The sequence below is a fragment of the Mauremys mutica genome, chromosome 25 (genome assembly GCF_020497125.1).
Source record: "Mauremys mutica isolate MM-2020 ecotype Southern chromosome 25, ASM2049712v1, whole genome shotgun sequence".
Lineage (NCBI taxonomy): Eukaryota > Metazoa > Chordata > Testudines > Geoemydidae > Mauremys > Mauremys mutica.
In genome coordinates this window covers 14395457-14416523 of record NC_059096.1, presented here as the reverse complement: position 1 = coordinate 14416523, position 21067 = coordinate 14395457, and the positions used below count along the sequence as shown (strand labels likewise).

Sequence of the window (21067 nt, the reverse complement as noted above, 5' to 3'; positions counted from 1 at the left end):
CTTGTGTGCCGCCTTCGGCACCTGTGCCATAGGTTGCCTACCCCTGAGTTAGATCAATAAAAGCCATGTACAGTGGTTGGTTTTGCTCCCGACACTTTTCTTGCAGCTGCCGTGCTGTGAAGATCATGTACACAGTTCCACAACATGGTCAGAAACCACTCTGTGACTCCGGTAAAATTTCTTCTGATAGGGGCAGAAGGCAAGTTGCAAGAATCCACGCCAGATCTTTGCCTGCAATGGCTAGGAGAGAGATACTACAATAATTTCCACAATCCACTTTATCCCCTTTCTTGAAGAGGGTGACAATCAGGGCATCCCTCATTTCACTGGGTATCTCCTCCTTTATCCAGATTTTAAGGATAAGCTGGTAAAGCTGCCAAATTAGCTCTGGTCCACCGTCTTTAAAGATTTCAGCAGGGATCCCATCTAGATCTGCTGCTTTGATCTCCAAGCTCATCCCTAAATGGTTGTTGAGGGATTTGCTCAAGGACTTCATCTACAACCATCAGCAGACCTCCTATACAATGCAGAAGGATCAGGAGATTCAATACTGAGTTAATCAGCCTGAAAACCATAGCCTCTTCAGCCAGAAACGCATAAACAATATCATTGCCACACTATGCAGGTTGTGTATGGTCCCAAGAAGCAGCGGAATGGTAGGAAAGCATATAACAAAGATCTCCGCCTGCTTGATAAGAAATCATTCATCTACTTGAATTAGAAGTCCTGACATTTGGAGAAGTCATGGGGCACTTGATTTTTGGTTTCCAGATGCAGAGTGATCAATCACTGATCTAAACTGAGTGAATAACAATGAGTGAAGACACTGCTTAATTTAACTTCTGCCTGGTAAGCTAGTCTGCCTTGGTGTGCAGTGCATGCAGAAACGTGAATCACTTTGATTTTGCTTTCTCTCTACAGACCACTGTGTGATATTCTATACCTTGGGGGAGTGTCCTGTAACCCCCATATTCCTCATTTATATATAATTGTGATATTGCATGTAAAGCAGGCCGCGGGAGGTATCAGGGGAAAGGTTATGATCTGCTGAAACCCATGGTTCTATCTAAATATGTATATTGTTAATGCATGTGAAATTATGAGAATGTGTTGTATGGTTTTCACTAAAATATGCTGTGGGTTTGGGAGGCACCCAGATACAAGCTCTCCAGAGACAATGATGCGGGAGATAGCCAATGCCCGGGTGGGTGCTGAACAGACATCACCAGCCATTGCCCAGCAGAGGAGTTACAATTTAATGACTCGCTCACAGGAGACACACCAGGGTATTGCTTCACCTTGTGACTCAAGAATGCTCACCAGACATCCCTTGGACCTGTGTTCTCCAAGCACATGGGACTAAGGGTATAAAACAGAACACAAGGGCCCCATGCATGGCCTTTCTCCTTCCCCCTCCTACGCTGCAAGCAACAGGGACACTCTGAAGACTCCAACAGAGGGGACTGGCCCAGGTTTCAAGGGTGAAACCTATGTACTATGAATTGCAATATCCAGTGGGGTGAGAAAAAACACAATCTAGATCGGGGTGGGACACATCTTGGTATGGAAATTTTATGGCGGACCATGAATGCTCATGAAATTGGGGGTTGGGGTGTGGGAGGGGATGAGGGCTCCGACTGGGGGTGCGGGCTCTAGGGTGGGGCCAGAAATGATGATTTCAGGGTGCGGGAGGGGGCTCCAGGCTGGGGCAGGGGGTTGGAGTGCGGAAGGGGGTGAGGACTCCGGCTAGAAGTACAGGCTCTAGGGTGGGGCTGGAGATAAGGGGTTGGGAGTGCAAGGGGGGGGGGGTCAGGGGAGCAGGCTCCAGGCCACGCTTACCTCAAGCAGCTCCCAGAAGCAGCGGCATGTCCCCCCTCCAGCTCCTATGTGGAGCCGCAGCGAGGCGGCTTGGCACGCTGCCCCATCCGCAAACGCTGCCTCGCAGCTCCCATTGGCCAACGTTCCTGGCCAATGGGAGCTGCAGAGCCCCTTGGCTGACCCTATGCATAGGAGCCGGAGTTGGGACATGCCGCTGCTTCCAGGAGCTGTGCAGAGCCACAGCACATGTGGAGCGGGGCAAGCCCCCGGCTGGGGTGTCGGAGCGGTGCAAGCCCCGGACCCCACTCCCTGGCAGGAGCTCGAGGGCTGGATTAAAACATCTGAAGGGCCAGATGTGGCCCCCGGGCTGTAGTTTGCCCAGTCTAATAGGGTTGAGAGCTTAGACTGCATGCTTATCTTTTCTTCTCTTTTCTTTTGGTAACCACTCGGACTTTTTTGCCCATCAGTTATAATCACTTAAAATGTATTTTTTGTAGTCAAACTTTTTAAACTGTTTATCTTTATCAGTGAGTTTGCCTGAAGTGTTTGGTAACGGTGCTTGTCAGGTTTACAAAGGCTGGTGTATATCCACTTTCCACCAATGAAGTGATGAACCAATTAATAAATTTGCACTGCTGTTCTTGAGCAGTGCAAGACAGTATATTCCTGAGGTACATGGCCGGGAGGATTTGGTTGGTGCCTTTCTCTGTGTGATTCATGAGTGGCTCTGGGAGCATTCATGCAATCTAGCTGGGTGTGGGGGCTCCACATGCGGTTGTGCTGAATGATAACAGCACCTGGAGGGGTTTGCTGCTTGTCACTAGCAAAGCATTGTGAGAGGCAGCCCAGGCTGGAGAGTTAAGGGGGCACAGCAGTCCTACAGTCCCGACTGCACCCCTGGGATCCCATCACACCTAACCCAGTTGTCCATAAAGACCAAGAAGTGCATTTTCTTCTTAAAAGCCAATATTGATACTACCATAATCCTGGAAAAGACCTTTTGAGCACATTTCAGATTAAATGGTAATGATCAGAGTTGAAAAAGCTGTCCACTACAAGCAAAGACATGAGGAGGCTGAAGGGAAAAGCTCAGACTTTCAGATGGAAGCAAAGAGGGGGTAGGGATAGCTCAGTGGTTTGAGCATTGGCCTGCTAAACCCAGGGTTGAGAGTTCAATCCTTGAGGGGGGCCATTTGGAGTAAAAATCTGTCTGGGGATTGGTCCTGCTTTGAGCAGGGGGTTGGACTAGATGACCTCCTGAAGTCCCTTCCAACCCTGATATTCTATGACTAACTCTGAGGGGAGACTGCTGGGTGAGGAAAGTGGACAGTGGAATCATGTGACTAAGAGAACCAGGCAGAGGAAAAGATGGGCTAGTGAAGGAGAAATAGAGCTCAGGAACAGGTTTGTGGAGTTAGAAAATGAAGAAGGGGCACAGCAGGTGGTCACTGAAGGTGAGAGGGCAAGGAAGAAGAGAAGAGCAGCTAGTTCTATAGGAAAAGGGACAGAGTCAATGGAGATAACACCAAATATGAGCCCCAGGAGGATACAGGATGGGTTGCAGAGAATTGCAAGGGAGAATAGGAATTGAGAGGACTTGCAGCCAGAGGAAACAGGATAGACCAGAGAATTGCACCATCACCAAGAAAAGGCAGGTCTACATGATTGGGGATTCCTTACTGAGAAGAATAGACAGGCCTGTAACCAGAGCTGATCCAGAGAACAGAAGGGTGCGCTCTCTGCCAGGTGCTAAGATACGGGATGTGGACCTGAGGCTGAAGAGGATCCTAACGGGAGCAGGAAAGAATCCACTGATCGTCCATGTGGGAACAAATGATACAGCTAGATTCTCACTGGAAGGTATCAAGGGAGACTATGCCAGGCTGGGGAAGACACTTAAGGAAATCGAGGCTCAGGTGATCTTCAGTGGGATTCTGCCAGTTCCTAGAGAAGGGCAACAAAGGCATGATCAGATTACGACCATCAATAGATTGCTCAGGCAGTGGTGCTATAAGGAGGGCTTTGGGATATATGGACACTGGGAGGCATTCATGGACAGAGGACTGTTCTCTCAGGATAGATTTCACCTGAGTAGGGAGGGAAATAGACTTCTAGGGTGGAGGCTGGCACAACTGATTAAGAGAGCTTTTAAACTAGGAATTTGGGGGAGATGGTTGGGAGATGTCCAGGTAATCACCATGCAGGATTTTAACACTGAGAGGGAAGAAAATGAAGTAAGAAAGGATACAGCCGTGGATAGGAGAATGGACATAAGGAGGAAGGGTAGTGTAGATACCCACCTAATAGGTGATACTGGTGGTAGAATGTCTGGGCCTAATCGGGTAAAGAATGTGAGCGAAGCCAAACAGCAAAAATTAAGATGTTTGTACACCAATGCAAGGAGCCTAGGTAATAAAATGGAGGAACTAGAGTTACTGGTGCAGGAAGTGAAACCAGATATTATAAGGATAACAGAAACATAGTGGAATAGTAGTCATGACTAGAGTACAGGTATTGAAGGCTATGTGCTGTTTAGGAATGACAGAAGTAAAGGCACAGGTGGTGGAGTAGCATTGTATATCAATGATGAGGTAGACTAAAGAAATGGAATGGATAAGACAGAGTGTCTGGGCAAAAATCACATTGGGGAAGAAAGCTACTAGAGCCTCCCCTGGGATAGTGCTTGGTGTGTGCTATAGACCGCCGGGATCTGATTTGGATATAGAGAGAGACCTCTTCAATGTTTTTAATGAAGTAAACACTAATGGGAATTGTGTGATCATGGGAGACTAACTTCCCAGATATAGACTGGAGGACAAGTGCTAATAATAGACTAGAAAAGCTGGACGAGCACAAGTCCATGGGGCCAGATGCGCTAGATCCAAGGGTGCTAAAGGAGTTGGCAGATGTGATTACAGAGCCATTGGCCATTATCTTTGAAAACTCATGGCAATCGGGGGAGGTCCCGGATGACTCGAAAAAGGCTAATGTAGTGCCCATCTTTAAAAAAGGGAAGGAGGAGGATCTGGGGAACTACAGGCCAGTCAGCCTCACCTCAGTCCCTGGAAAAATCAATCATAGAGCAGGTCCTCAAGAAATCAATTCTGAAGCACTTAGAGGAGAGGATAGTGATGAGGAACAGTCAGCATGGATTCACCAAGCACAAGTCATGCCTGACTACCTAACTGCCTTCTATGATGAGATAACTGGGTCTGTGGATGAGGGGAAAGCAGTGGACGTGTTATTCTTTGACTTTAGCAAAGCTTTTAATACAATCTCCCACAGTATTCTTGCTGGCAAATTAAAGAAGTAATAGGATGAAATTTAATAGTGAAAAGTGCAAGATCATGCATTTAGGGATTAATAACAAGAATTTTTGTTATAAGCTGGGGATTCATCAGTTGGAAGTAACAGAGGAGGAGAAGAACCTTGGAGTATTGGTTGATCACAGGATGACTATGAAAGCAGCAAAGAGTCCTGTGGCACCTTATAGACTAACGGACGTATTGGAGCATGAGCTTTCGTGGGTGAATACCCACTTCGTCGGATGCATGACTATGAGTCGCCAATGTGATATGTCCGTGAAAAAAGCTAATGAGGTCTTGGGATGCATCAGGCGAGGTATTTCCAGTAGAGATAAGGAGGTGTTAGTACCATTATACAAGGCACTGGTGAGACCTCATCTGGAATATTGTGTGCAGTTCTGGTTTCCCATGTTTAAGAAGGATGAATTCAACCTGGAACAGGTACAGCGAAGGGCTACTAGGATGAGCCGAGGAACAGAAAACCTCTCTTATGAAAGGAGACCCAAAGAGCTTGGCTTGTTTAGCCTAACGAAAAGAAGGCTGAGAGGAGATATGATTGCTCTCTATAAATATATCAGAGGGATAAATACCAGGGAGGGAAAGGAATTATTTAACCTCAGTACCAATGTGGACACAACAAATGGATATAAACTGGCCATCAGGAAGTTTAGACTTGAAATTAGATGAAGATTTCTAACCATCAGAGGAGTGAAGTTCTGGAACAGACTTCCAAGGGGAGCAGTGGGGGCAAAAGACATATCTGGCTACAAGACTATGCTTGAAAAGTTTATGTAGGGGATGGTATGATAGGATAGCCTAATTTTGGCAATTAATTGATCTTTGACTATTAGCGGCAAATATGCCCAATGGCCTGTGATGGGATGTTAGATAGGGTGGGATCTGAGTTACTACAGAGAATTCTTTCCTGGGGTTTCTTGCTCACATGCTCAGGACTTAGCTGATTGCCATATTTGGGGCCGGGAAGGAATTTTCCTCCAGGGAAGATTGGCAGAGGCCCTGGGGGTTTTTTCCCTTCCTCTGCAGCATGGGGCACGGGTCATGGGTCACTTGCTAGAGGATTCTCTGCACCTTGAAGTCTTTAAACCACGATTTAAGGACTTCAATAGCTCAGACATAGGTTAGGGGTTTGTTACAGGAGTGGGTGGGTGAGATTCTTTGGCCTGCATTGTGCTGAAGGTCAGACTAGACAACATAATGGTCCCTTCTGACCTTAAAGTCTATAACTATGAACAAAAATAGGAGAATTATTTCTGGGATGATAAAATGCGAATGTGAAGATATGACTCCTTCAGGTATTTGTTCAAATGTTTCAGACAGAGCCTTGCTCTGTTTGTTCCACTTTACTGAGGCTAGAAATAAGTGACGTACAGCCTTTGATGAGACAGAAAGGGTTATTATCTGTTCCATAACTGGTCGTTGAGACATACTGTACATGTTCATTCCACTTCAGGTGTGTGCACACCCAGTACACTGTTATTGGAGATTTGTCCCTCAGCATACCCATCAGGGTGGTATATGTGCCTTGGTGCTTCACATTGCTGCGCAATGGTGTAAAGGGCAAAGCACTTCCCACCCTCACCCTCCTCTGTTCCTTCTTACTAAACAGACTTTGATATAGAGGGGAAGGAGGGTAGGTCCTGAAATGGACATGTGCAACAGCTCACAAAGAACTGTTACAGAACAGGTTAGTAACAGTTCCTCCTTCGAGTGATTGCACACATCCTTCCTCTTCAGGTGACTCACAAGTAAGTGCAAGCATGTTGTTTGGAAAAGTTACATTGACCATGTCATATCTGTACTCGTCCTTATGAGCATGAGGCTTCAGGAAGAAAGTTGGCAAATACATTGCCTAATTGATGTGGAAGTGAGACAACTTTGGTGAGAAACTTCAGATGAAGGAGCAGGTATAATTTGTCCTTGTAGAAGACTGTATACAGAAGACCAGACACTAAGACTCATAATTAACCCACTCTCCTGCCCAAGGCAATTGACACCAAAAAGGCTACCTTCATCGAGAGATGGAGTAATGAACAGGTGGATAACAGTTCAAAGGAAAGACCCATTAGCTTTGTCAATACCAGGTTTAAGTGCTAAGAGGGAAATAGGATCCTCTACATGGGGATATAACCTATCCAGAACCTTCAAAAACCTGATTGACGTGGGATTGGGAAAAAAGAGAGCGAGTACCAATCAGAGGATGGAAAGCTAAGATAACTGCTAGGAGGATCCTGATGGAACTAATGAAGAGACCTTGCTGTTTCATCGTCAATCATCATGTTCCCTTTACTCCACTGGCATTTAGGGCAGTGACAAAGCTCCTCCACTCCTTTCTGTTTCTGGCAAGTCTTTCAATGGTTCCCTAGCTGTGCCACAGGTTTTTCAGCTCGGCTTCCACAGCTATTCCCCATGTTGTTTTCAGACAGCCTCGTTTTCACTTGCCTTCAGGCGTCCATCTTATTGCTACTCTGGTGATGGAATCAGTTTCCATCCGAAGCACGTGACCAATCCATGTCCAGCGTCTCCTGGCAATAATGGTGCTCATATCTTCTTGGCTGCACTATGCCAATAGATCTTGGTTTGAGATTGTACTGGGCCAAAAGATATGGAGGATTTTTCTGTGGCAGGTTGTATGGAATGAAGAGAGTTTGGACATGTTCATACTTTTTCTCATCTCTGCAGTGACCTGAGCTAGCTTTGTTTTTTATGGGACAGGGTTGTTAGCTGTGTACCTAACCCCCAACCTGGAGGACCAGGGTGTCTGTTTTGTCTGGCCCCTCCCCCACAGACCAACCCAGCATGGTTGAACCTACCGGGAGCAAAAAAGCCCCTGCTGACACAGACTCTGGGGATCATTAGAGCACGCAAGATGTCTCGCCATGACAAGGCACGGACACCAGAGGACAGACCTTGCTGTTTAGTTATAACTAAATAGTCCAGCACATGTGATATTGAAGTTGAGACTGGGGAAACTCCTTTTTGTTGGAACCACAGATTCTCTTCCACTTTGCCAATTAAGTATATCTAGTAGGTGGTTTTCCACTATTCAAGAGCGTGACTTGCACTCCCTTTGAACAGATCTCCTGAGGTGTCAACCACAGAGCATCCGGGCTGTAAAGTGAATGGGTGGGATGGAAGAGGTGGCAAATTAATTCCGGAGATACAGAAGGAAAAACATGACAAGCTATATCTTTCAGTTCTCTTACCATTTATGTGGAGAGTTAAATCCTGGGCAGACCACAGGCCTGGAGTCTGCAGGGATCCTAGGTGGGCCCCCCAACCTCAGGTGTAAGTGCCAATAACTAAGGCCAAAGTAGGCTGAAAAGAGGCAAATGAAATCCACGCACACACACACGCAAGGTCTGTCCAACAGTCCAGAGAGGCTAAGATTCATATCATGCATCCAATGAAGTGGGTATTCACCCATGAAAGCTCATGCTCCAATACGTCTGTTAATCTATAAGGTGCCACAGGACTCTTTGCTGCTTTTAAGATTCATATAGGCATCCGAACCACCATGTCCAGAGGAAGACGAACGGGAAGTACACTCAGCTCAGCCATTCTTGAAGTTTCCTGAGATGAAGCCTGGCTTAGCAAACCTCATAAGTACATGATGCCATACGCCCCACCAGTCTAAGGCAATTCCATGCCATTGTGGTAGGACGGGTGTTCAAATCTAAAGAAATGGCCAGCATCATCTGGAACCTGGCCTAAGGGAGAAAGGCCTTGGCTTCCAGAGTCCAAGACACTCCTATGAACTCTCACTTCTGTCATCTGCACAAAGGATACCTTTCCTCTATGAGCGATCCTAGCACGCTGAAGGTAGATTGGATCACAGCCACACTGGACAGCATTTGACCCATGGACCAGCCTCTCACCAACCAGTCGCCCATGTAGAGAAATATTTGAACTCCTGATTTTCTCAGGAAAGCACCACCACTGCGATGCGCTTTCTGAACACGCAGGGCTGAGGACAGGCCAAATGGCAGGACTGTAAACTGGTAGTGGAATTGGTTGTCCAAAACCCTGGGGAATTTCCTGTGGCTTTGATGTAGTACCACACAGAAATATGTGTCCTTTAAGTCGAGGGCAGCATACCGGTCACCAGGATCCAGGGAGGAGATAACGGAAGCCAGTGAGATCCTGAGAAATACTATTTTCTTTAGGTGTTTGTTGAGCTGCTTCAAGTCTAGCATAGGTCTGAAACCTCCTTTCACTTTGGGGATAAGGAAGTAGCAAGAATAAAACCTCATCTCTCTGTGAAATGGAGGACCCTCCTCTAGGGCTCCCAGCTGGAGGAGAGAACGAACCTCCCACAGGAGAACTTCCCTGTGAGAATGGTCCCTGAAAAGAGCTTGGGAAGGAGGGTGGAAATTGGGGGATAGAAATAAACTGAAGGGTGTATCCCAATTCCACCATGCTTAGGCCCTACTGGTCTGTAGTTATGCAGGTCCAAGCACTTAGCAAGTAGGAGAACCTATTAGAATACATCAGGGTATGAGAGCTGGCAAACTGAAGACTGGGAAACCTGTCCTCACCACACATATCCAAAAAAACTACTTGGCTGTCTGGCTGCTGCTGAAGTAGTAGGTAGAGGTGGTCCCCTCCTATAACTTTTGCCTTTCTTTCTAGCTTGGTCTTTATTGCAATGCATACCAATGTAGCTGCTGAGAACAGTACTGCTACTTCTACTTCTGTGGGACATGTGTATAAATGCCCAATGACTTGAGCCACCCCTACAACCCTTAAGTCTGTGCAGCTTGTTATTGGTCTGGTCCGAGAAAAGTGATGGCCCCTTGTAAGGAAAAACATGGATAGTCTCTTGGACCTCCTGAGGAAGGCCCAATTACTGGAGCTGCAGACATTTGTGCATTGTAACGGCCAATGCCCTGGCTCTAGCTGCAGCATCCAAACCAGCCAGAAGTAAAGCGATGGCCGCCAACTTTCCCTCATCCACCATAGCAATAAACACCTGTCTCGCATCCATTAATTTTAAAACATTGTCCTTGAGGTTAAAATCAATCATCAGCAGTGCTTGCTGATTAACAATCCTGAGCTGTAGCTCAGCTGTTGAATAAAAGTTTCCTGCCAAATAGATTGAGCTTTTTTTTTTTTTTGCATCTTTTGATTTTGGAGTAGATGCTTTCTGGCCCTGGCACTCTGGGAGGGAGGGAAAATAGAGTTTGCTACAGCACTTTAGTGGGCACCAGAATAACCTTGTTAATTGGAAATGCCACTTGAGAAGCTTCCATAGATGCCAAGATATTGACCAATCTGTGAGACCTCTCTAGAATCATTTCCACCTGAATATTTAAGGCAAAAGTCACCCTCTTTAGCAGGTCTTAGTGGACAATATAATCATCCAATGGAAGTAAAGAACCCTCCGATACTACCGCCTGCTCAGGCAATGAGGAGGACCACCACAGGACTGGCTCAAGTGTAGCTTCCCCCAATTATTGGGAGGGACGGGGGGAAGGTACCAAAGCAGACCTTCCACGTTCAATTCTGAGCCTGGCACCTGCTTCTTGCTACTCTTGACAAGAAGGATCTGGATGTCTTCTAGAAGAAGAAGAACAGGAAGGGTGTGGAGACAACTTGGAGGCAGGTAGAAACCTCCAAGAGTTCCAAAATGGCCACTGGTATGGTACCAGAGTTCAATTCCTTCCCAGTCAGCCAAGACAGAGCTTCTGCTAATGTGACATAGCTGTGACATGTACAAGCCAACTTCCAACTCAGAGGATGAACTGGATTCATCCAACCAAAGAGGAGCTACTCCTGTCAGTGCCAGGATTGGTGCCAGTAGTCTGTAGAAAGGGGCATTAGTGAGATCACTGCAGTTTGCCTCTTAATAGCGGTGTACAAGGAAGTGCTTGCAGTGTCCACAGTATCAAGAGACTCAAAAGGTCACATTCCACAACATCTGTTTCAAATGATACGGTCTCTTGCCACTGCTAAGCCAACAAAGACCGCACCACTGACACAGATGGTGCCGCCCTAGGGATCAGTACCTGTGTTGAGTCAACAACCCTCCCTGAGCAGTTATTTGAACCAGGGAGTGCTTCAGCCTCAATTGCAGTCTATCCTCCTCACCAGCATGTTTGCTGGACTTTGGTGTCAGGGCCTTTGATATCCCAGATACCAAGTCCTTTGATACCATCTTCTGGGGTGTCTTCCTCAGTACTGGAGAAGGAGACTGGCATCAAGAGTCTGCCACAACAGGAGGCGCACTCTTATCAAAGCAGATGTGCTCGGTACACACACTGAATGGGGAGGCTCTGAGTGTGGGTGCAGGGCTGCCTCCATCAGAAGGTGTTTTACAGTGACCTCCCTTCCTTTTTAGTTCTGGGTTTAAAGTTCCTGCAGATCTGGTACCATCTCTGTCATGAGCTTCTCCTAGGCACTTCAGGCACTTGAAGTGCAGGTCACTAACCAGCATCTGTTCCTTGTAGGCATCCTGGGGACTGAGGCACACCCCCACCACCAGGTACCAGTACCCACAAAGTAGGAATCAAAGAGTACCAAAAAAGTACACCAATAAAGGAAACCTAATGCTACATTATCTTAACAAAAACTATTAATGAGTACCAACTATATACAAATGCAAAATTAAGAAAATTTTCAGCAGCAAGATAACATGCTCCAATAACTGTTATGGGTGGTAAGGAGGAACTAAAGGGGATTGGGTGTGGCTCTATCCTTTACAACATAGTGCAGCAGCACACAGCAGCAGATGGTGCATGCATGGCCCTAATGGGTACCGCTGAGGGAAAAATCTCCAACAACAGTGCACTGGGCATGCACAAACCTGAAGTGGAATGGACAAGTGCAACCATTTGAAGAAGACTGGATTGCATCACTGATCTAAAGGAGATTCCATGAATGGCATGAGATAGAAAATAGGTCAAAATGGTGCCTGCATTGGGAACCAATTTGTTTGGGGGTCTGCTATCAATAACCAAAGTCCCACATGCCTATATGAAACCAATTTATGTGAAGCCACTTAGACCATGAGCTGTTAAGGTTGATTCTTAGAGCCCCTTTACTGCCTGCCTGCACTCCACACCCAAGCTGTTTGCCCTCTCATCATCATACTGGCAGCTGCTGCAGGGAGGAAGCAGCAAGAAGGCACAGCAATCCACCACGGCAGATTTTAGGTGACAGCTTTTAGATTGTGGCTGGAATTCTTCATTTCTCTTACGATATCTTCCCACAATTATGAGCAAGGATGTACAGCTAAAGTCAATGTACCACTTCCAGATGCATTTACAACTTTAGAACAAGTTACCTGAAACAAATTGACTGCATCCTCACCTTTAACTGCCCTCCGGCCCGAATATAGTTGTATGCAGAGAAATTTTTCTGAAGATGTAGAGAGCGTAGTATCTGATCAGAACCCCCCTGGAGAAGCTGTGCAAATAGTATTTTAAAAAACAAATATCAATCAAAAAACCGAACACCATCCAATATGTTCATAGTTGGTGTAATATCATAAGTTACTCATTTATTGCTACATTGAATACATTCTGATCCTTCTTCCTCATGCATGGTGAGGCATGACCATAACTTTCCATTTCCATTACTAACATGCAAACAGCCTTGGCACCTGAAGCCAGTAAGCATCACGTAGTCGCAGGGAAAGGTTGTGTAAGCATTGTGGCTATGATATACACAGTCTCCACCATTACAGAGCCAAAAACACCTTCCAGGTGGTTGCCTTTAAGGCTGTTAAAGCAACAATCTTGAAAACAAGTCAAAACCTCTGCATAGGGGCAACATCATACAGATGTTTTCAGGAAAGCATGCAGGACCAAACACATGTAATTTCTCCAACGGAAACATCTTCAAATTGCCACATGTTGGAAATAAAGTGCTATATATACACACCATGGTGGCAAACATCAGCAACTATGCTGAACAAAGTAAGGCAGGTATGTTGATCATTTTCTTTACAAAGAGGTATGATGAGGGGCATCTCCTTCCACAGAGCCTACACAGTGGCATCAGCCTACCACAAACAATACTGAAGGCACTGAAGTAAAAATATGAAGATAAGATATGAATGTATTCGGTGCCATGAAATTAGCTCCATCCAAATTACAGAAGCCTCATGAGAAAAGAAGACAGTTGTACTGCTAATGAAGTACTAATCCAAAGTCCAGATATAGTACCATATGCTCAGAAGTACTAATAAGTTTACAAATGTGTTAATAAATAGGAGGATTAGGAGGATGAGGAGGAATATTTCACCTTTCCATGGCCCCTCTCCAAAATTAGGCATCTTCAGCCAACATAGAATTGTTAAAAGCAGAAAACTGGCTCAGAATGTGATAAAAAATGCATGCCAGAGAGAATGTGTTAATTGCTTTGCCTGTATGTCCTTGTGAGCAGAGGAATGAGTCAGCTAATTTCCATGTGTTTGAGTAGGCAAACACTAACCTGATAAAAAGAGTGAAAGCTTCGTTCTCCTGGCTGCTGCACAATCACTCGGGACTATGGGGGAAAAGATGCAAAGACATGTATTTTTAGACACAAGTAGTGTGCTTCTTAAATATCTTACCTTAGTCTGCCAATGCAATAATTCACTATCTTTACCAAAATCCCTCTAGCACTTTTTACCCTACAAACGTACTACGGATCATTACTAGTGGTGTATGACACAAGGCAGTCCCTGTCCCATGGAGTGTACAGCCCAGTCATACAAATACACAGACAATAGGATATTTTTAAAAAGATGACTCCCCCTGTGGTGACCATGGTAACTGCTTACATAAGAAATTATTTTGAGCATCTAATAGGAAATAGGAAACAGCACCATGTGACCACCAGCAAGTGCTCCAGGGTCCACAGTTAGGGAACTCTTGTGGTAAATTCTTCTGCTAACACACCAGAACCTATCTCACAGAACTGGAAGGGACCCTGAAAAGTCATCGAGTCCAGCCCCCTGCCTTCACTAGCAGGACCAAGTACTGATTTTGCCCCAGATCCCTAAGTGGCCCCCTCAAAGACTGAACTCACAACCCTGGGTTTAGCAGGCCAATGCTCAAACCACTGAGCTATCAGTAAAGCAGTGGCAAGTTATGTTTCACTTTTAATCTAAGATCAATGCTGGCAGGAGCAAGAGGCGTTCAGATCTTAGTCCCAGACCAGTGTAAGATTATGGGGAACTACAGTGGAACTTCACATTCAACTGCCAACTACAGAATTTTGAAAATTAATGAGCAGGTAAAGCCAGGAATCAGATACCACATGACAAAATGTATACTTTGGCCTTGTCTACACTTACCAGGGGCTTGACGCATGGCAATCGATGCATTGGCGATTGATTTAGTGGGTCTAGTGAAAACCCACTAAATCGACCACAGATCGCTCTCCCATCGACTCCTGTACTCCACCTGAACGAGAAGCGCAAGGGCAGTCGATAGGAGAGCGTGTCCAGTTGACATTGTGTAGTATAGATCTCGCGGTAAGTAGACCTAAGTTATTCACGTAGCTGAAGTTGCGTAACTTAGATCCATCTCCCCCTGTAGTGTAGACAAGGCCTTTGAATAGCATAATGTATTTTTGTTTAAATCCTTAACTAGCTGGTGAAGCATAGAATATTTTGTAACAATAAAATCATAGTAATAAAAGCTCATTACAGAGCCATCTTTTGCTATTAAATCTTTGCTGAGAAGTAGAGTGAAACAACTAGGTTTCCTGTGAGAATTACCAGGATAGTGGATTAGCAAAGTCAATGAGAAATTAGTGAGGTGGCTGTTGTAAATATGATGATTTGTATGATCATGCAAGGTTAGTTGACTTAAGATCAGACCTCTGTATGCAGCAATGGAAAATCACTGCCTGCCCTCATCAGCCAATTGGGCTAATATTAAATAAATAAATAAATAAAAATGTTAACAGAAACAGGAACTTAGCATAGTGCAGTCAAACACATTTTATAAAAAGCCTTATGATTTAAAGTAGGGGTCGGCAACCTTTCAGAAGTGGTGTGCCGAGGCTTCATTTATTCACTCTGATTTAAGGTTTCGCGTGCCAGTCATACATTTTAATGTTTTTAGACAGTCTCTTTCTATAAGTCTATAACATATAACTAAACTATTGTTGTATGTAAAGTAAATAAGGTTTTTAAAATGTATAAGAAGCTTCATTTAAAACTAAATTAAAATGCAGAGCCCTCCAGACCGGTGGCCAGGGCCTGGGCAGTGAGAGTGCCACTGAAAATCAGCTCGCGTGCCCCCTTTGGCACGTGTCCCATAGGTTGCCTACCCCTGATTTAAAGCCATTGCAGTTGCAAACAATATTTTCCCTTAGTGTGTCACTAGGGTCAAAGCAGTACATAACACTAAAACACAACAAAATGTTTATTCTGGAACTAGGTTTCAGAGAAATAAAAACAGAAGTTTAAAAATGTTGCCAGATGCTGTCAAATCTGTACAGTCTAAAATGACATGAAATACATTGTTTCCATCACTCTCCTGGAATATGTAATAAAAGTTAACAGATGATCATGTAAAGCTATGGCATCAGTTCAATGCAATACTTCTAAAACCACACCACCACTACTTGCAGACACACAGAAATCTTCATAATTTATGCTTGACCAGTGAGATTTCAGTGCAAGAATTTCTGTGGGAAGCAATTTTATACATGTTAAATTAATCTCAGATTTTATTCTGGGTACAAAGCACAGACAAAACATTCTGAAACCCTTTTATTTATCCCCGAGTTCTATGATGGAATGAGCTCTGAAAACAATGGTTTCATGGTGTTTGTGTTGCAACAAATTAGTTGCGGTGCTTTGACAGTTTCTTAATTTTAGCTACCATACCTTTATTGATTCTGGGGGGAAAAATTAAGGTCTAGATCTGAAGTGACACTCATCCTATGATGGATATTCAATGAACTATTTGACGTGAGTTCAGGAGGGACACATTTAAAATGGCAAATACTAGGTTTTATAAATAATCATTATACATGGGAAGACAGCCTAGCACTTTACAGTCAAACTCAGCTTACCTTTTCTAGTAAATAGTTATTGATATGTCCACCTATCGGGTCTCCTTTGAAATCAAAGTTGATATCCATGTATTTTCCAAATCTGCTGGAGTTGTCATTACGGTTGGTTTTGGCATTGCCAAAGGCCTCTAACACACAGTTGGATTTCAACAACATGTTCTTCACTCTAGTACAGATAAGCAGAAAAGGCAAGAGAACAGCCCAAGTGTAGGTAGTGTGTTCCTAGATATCTAGTGCAATCTTCTTCCAGACATAAATCATGCTTTTCAGAAGGTTTTAATAACAGCCAGGTTGTATTCTACAAGAAAATTCAAATGTGTCCTGATTCATAGATTCCCAGGGAGCACTGTGATCATCTAATCTGACCTCCCATATAACACAGGCCAGAAAACTTTTCCAAAATAATTCTTAAAGCAGATTTTTACAAAACACATCCAATCTTGATTAAAAATTGGCAAGGATAGACAATAGACCAGGACCCTTGGTAAATTTTTTCAATGGTTACTTACTCTCACTGTTAAGAATTTACATCTTATTTCCAGTCTGAGTTTATCTAGCTTCGACTTCCGGACACTGGATCACGTTATACCTCTCTCTGATAGACTGAATTGCCCATTATTAAATATTTGTTCCCCAGGTAGATACTTATACACTGTAATCAAGTTGCCCCTTAGCCTTCTCTTTGTTACGCTAAATAGATCCAAAGAGATCAATCTAACTCTATAAGGCAGGTTTTCTAACCCGTCAGTCATTCTTGTGGCTCTTCTCTGAACCCTCTCCAATTTTTCCAACATCCTTGAATAGGGGACACCAGAACTGGACACAGTATTCCAGCAGTGGTCACATGAGCACCAAGTTAAATAACCTCTGTACTCCTACTTGAGATTCCCGTATTTATGCACCGCCCGGATTGTGTCATCTGTTTTGGCCAAAGCATTACATTGGGATCTCATGTTCAGTTGATTATCCACTATGACCCCGAAATCTTTTCCAGAGTCATTGCTTACCAGGATAGCGTTCCCCATCCTGTAAGTATGGCCTAAATTCTTTGATCCTAGATGTATAAATTTAAATTTAGCTGCATTCAAACACACTGTAATACATAACTTATGCCCTGTAACCAGGAATCTATTTTAGGCAGATAATATGCACAGGTGGTACTCTGTTAGCAGAAGTCCCCAGCTGATTTTCCAATCCCTAGACATGAATGGGGAGCTTGAGAGTGAGCATTTTCAATGGAGAGCCTTTGGTTATAGATTTTACTTCCTCGGTTAGTCTGTCTAAATTTGAGTTTGCCCCCCTGAAATACTCATCTAATCTCCTGGTTTCTCGCATGGTGGGCAAGTGGTTCGAGAGTTAGTTCCAAGGTGGGAGTTTAATTTTCTTTGTCAGGATGCCACGTTCATTTATTTAAAGACTTTTATACTTTTACTCAGTCTGCCTGATGGGCACATTTTGAAATTCATGAACATGAAATGCTGGACTAGAGTGTATTGCTTCTGTTCAACATTCCATTTGTCATGAATTGAATGTGTAAGTATATTTAGTTCCATGAAGTTTGACTGACACCCCAACAGAAACTTAATTTCAGGGCATCGTTTACAATTTGGAAGTGCAAAGGCTTGAGTTACACTCCCAACACTCCTAGCCAATTATCTGTTAGCAATTTATCTATGTTTCAATTTTTTTCCCCAAGTCAAAAAACTTTACCTTCAGGAAAGGATGAATTGATATGAAAACTTCATGCAATTATAAAAGTAGAAGAAAAGAAGATAGGTATATCAAGAGTGCCCACTACCATGTTATCAGGACATGAAGCTATTTTTCCCCTCATAAATTTCTGTAAAGCTCTTACCTTTCAATCTCTGCTCTCTGACTGGGATTGGTGATGGCTGCTATGTACTGCATAATGTATTTACTGGCCTCAGTTTTCCCAGCCCCACTCTCACCTGAGGACACAAACAGCAAAGAAGTATCATAAGCCAAGAAGAGATTTAAAAAAAAAAATCAAGATACTGTAAGTCATTGATCATTGCAATTATGTCATTCTGCTTCAATGGCTTCGCCACCTTTTCTTATTTATTTGAGATATGAGGTGTTTTTTATACCAATGTAACCTTGCCTGGCTTCCGTTACTATGCTAACTTAAAACCAGTAACGAAATAAAAGATTTCACAGGTTTGTAAGGCCTAGCAGGCAGAGGATCAAAAGGGATATTGTTAGAGGGAAAAGGTTGGCATACAGTGGCTTGCTGGCAGCAATGCTGTAAACTGTAATACAAGAGACTACTGTTCAGAAGCTATCTTGGGTCTCTTGCTCCGCAGGCTGCTAGAGCATAGGGATACCATGGAAACTACGTGCCAGGATCTGAATGGCAATAGTTCACTCTATGAGCATCTCCCCCCACTGTTTAGAGTCATGGCAAGCAATTAGCTTTGGCCATCAAAACAGAAGACAAACACTACCTGAAGTCATCAAAGGTGTAAGAGACAGTCCTCAAAGAAAAGATAGGACTGAATGCTACAGGCTTTTTTCCAAAACCAGCCTTCAACCAGACTGGGTGTAACAAGGAAGGGACTCTCATTCAAGTTACCACCACACAATACCATTACTCCTGGGGGAATTCTGTGGCACTGTGCATATGCAGAATTCATAGATTACTTTGCTTCCCTGCAGAAAAATAACTTTCTGACAGGGAAACAAAGGGAAGCCACAAAAACCCCTCCCCGGGGCGGGTGCATGGTTTCAGGTGTCTGGAGCACCCGGTGGAGAGAGATATCATTGCAGGGGGCTGGGGACACCCAGGCCGGAGCCAGATCAGCCCTCCCCAGCCCCATCCACCCAAACCCCAAGCATCTGGCCCACCCCCAGACCCCCCCCACTAAACCTCAACACCGCACACCCAGAACCCCGCTGTCAAGCCCCACTCCCCCACACCCAGCCCTCCGTGCCAAGCTCCACGCCCCCTGCACCTGGACCCCTGTCAGAGTCTACCCTCACTTGAAACTGGGCGGTTTCAAAGTGAGGACCCGCATGTCTTCCCCCCACCCCAAAATCCTAGGGTAGGTCTCCCCTTCGGCTGCCACCACCCGGTCAATTCCGTGGGCCGGGACACCCCTGTTTCCCCCCTTGGGAACACAGATCAATTCACAGAGGAGGAACCTTCCCCCTCCCCCCTCTCTCCAGCTTGCTCTGAAGACAGAGATACCTGGATTCAAACGCCTTGAATCTCTACACACAGGGAAGCAGCCCACTTCCCCCTCCCCTTCCCCTGAATTTCCCCAAGGGAAGGAATTAACCAAGTCCAAAGAAAAGAAAAGAATTTATTAAAGAATAAAAAGAAAATACAGAATCTCTATGAGCCCAAGCTGGACACTCATAGGGTATAACCTTATCAATCTCTGGAGAGAATCCCCTCTCCCCCTTTTCTCAGTAAAAGCAATATCAGCAAACAGGAATAAAGCATTTCCTTTAGCAAACACACAATTGCAAATATAGAAATCAAATCATAAGACTAATTTGCCTTTCTAATTAATACTCACTATTAATTAGTAGAAACTACTCCAGGAGAACTTGGAGACATGACTGTCCTCTGTTAGATTCAAGAACAGTTCTCACACAGACAAAGGCTTCCCTCCACAGAGATTTGAAAAAAAAATCTTATCTCTGATTGGTCCTCTGGTCAGGTGGTCACCAGGTACTACATGTTAACCCTTTCCAGGGAAAAGAGACCTTAACCCTGATCTGTTTATTTATGACAACCCCCCACCCCTGCACCCAGATCAGCCCCCCTGAAACCTCCACACCCAGATCCCACCTGTGGAGCTCTAACCACCTTAACCTGAACCCCCCTGCAGAGTCCATTGCCCCTGCACTCGGACCCCTCCCAACAAGCCCCTATGCATCCAGATCTCTCCTGCACTCGGACCCCCCATTGAGCTGCTCACACCCAGATTGCCCCACACAGAACCCTCTCACCCTACACATCAATCCCCCCACACTAAGCCCCTCCACACTTGAATCCCGCCGGGTTGAGCCTGTCTGCCCACACCTGGTGCGCTTGGTGGAGAGGGGCAGGGTCCCAGGGTGTTTCTGGGGCAGGCCCAGCCCTTGTGCTATATCAGAGTCAGGTGCATCCTCACCCTACCTCCAGGCAGCCAGTGGCCTGAGCTCCCCACTGCCATGCTATAACCTCTACATGTATTTACTGACAAATAAAATTTGCAGAATTTTAAAATATTGTATGCAGAATTTCTCTTTTTGGCCCAGAACTTTTAATTTTTTGGAGCAGAATTCCCTCACGAGTATAATATGCATCAATAATTAGTTTAATCTACAAGTTCTTGAATTACAAGGAGAGTCAAATAGTCCTCAGGTAGTGAGGAGAGGCTTTTCCACCTTACCTGATATTACAATGCAGGTATCTTTTGATCGTCTCTTCATGGCCTTGTAAGCAGCATCAGCAATTGCAAAGAGATGAGGGGGCCTCTCATATAACTCCCGTCCTTTGTACTGCTCAATCATGTCACGACCATAAATGTTCAAGTTTTTGTAAGGGTTCACAGAAACCACCACTTCACCAATAAATGTATAGATCCGTCCTTTATCAAACCTGCCCAGGGAGAGCCGAATAGGAAGGTTAGTCAAATGTAATAAATCAGAATTTGTATTCTGCATCCATTTGATTATATCCAAATATTTTTCACTTTCTTACAATATAATAAAACACTACTAAGGAAAAGCTCTCTATTTAGCACACATGGTATGTCAATGTGTCATTCTAGGTAGTCAGGTAACAGACTATGAATCAAGACTGATTTTGAATCAAATGCTACCTACGGAAATTACCACCATTAGTGTTTCACCTGAAAATGTTTGATACAGATTTGCCTGCTGAGTACTACTGCAAA

At 44.6% G+C, this 21067-nt stretch overlaps 1 protein-coding gene across 4 annotated transcripts in view; it reads right to left on the bottom strand.

Moving 5' to 3' along the window:
- Positions 1 to 21067, bottom strand: part of MYO1D (myosin ID) — a 392910-nt gene that overhangs the window by 293444 nt on the left and 78399 nt on the right. For all 4 annotated transcript variants that reach the window (XM_044999484.1, XM_044999487.1, XM_044999485.1 and 1 more), the window contains exons 2-6: positions 20561 to 20769; positions 18013 to 18106; positions 16158 to 16323; positions 13578 to 13631; positions 12453 to 12548 (exon numbers count right to left, since the gene is read on the bottom strand). In XM_044999484.1, coding sequence (XP_044855419.1) covers positions 12453 to 12548; positions 13578 to 13631; positions 16158 to 16323; positions 18013 to 18106; positions 20561 to 20769 — 619 coding nt within the window. The remainder of the gene's footprint in view (positions 1 to 12452; positions 12549 to 13577; positions 13632 to 16157; positions 16324 to 18012; positions 18107 to 20560; positions 20770 to 21067) is intronic.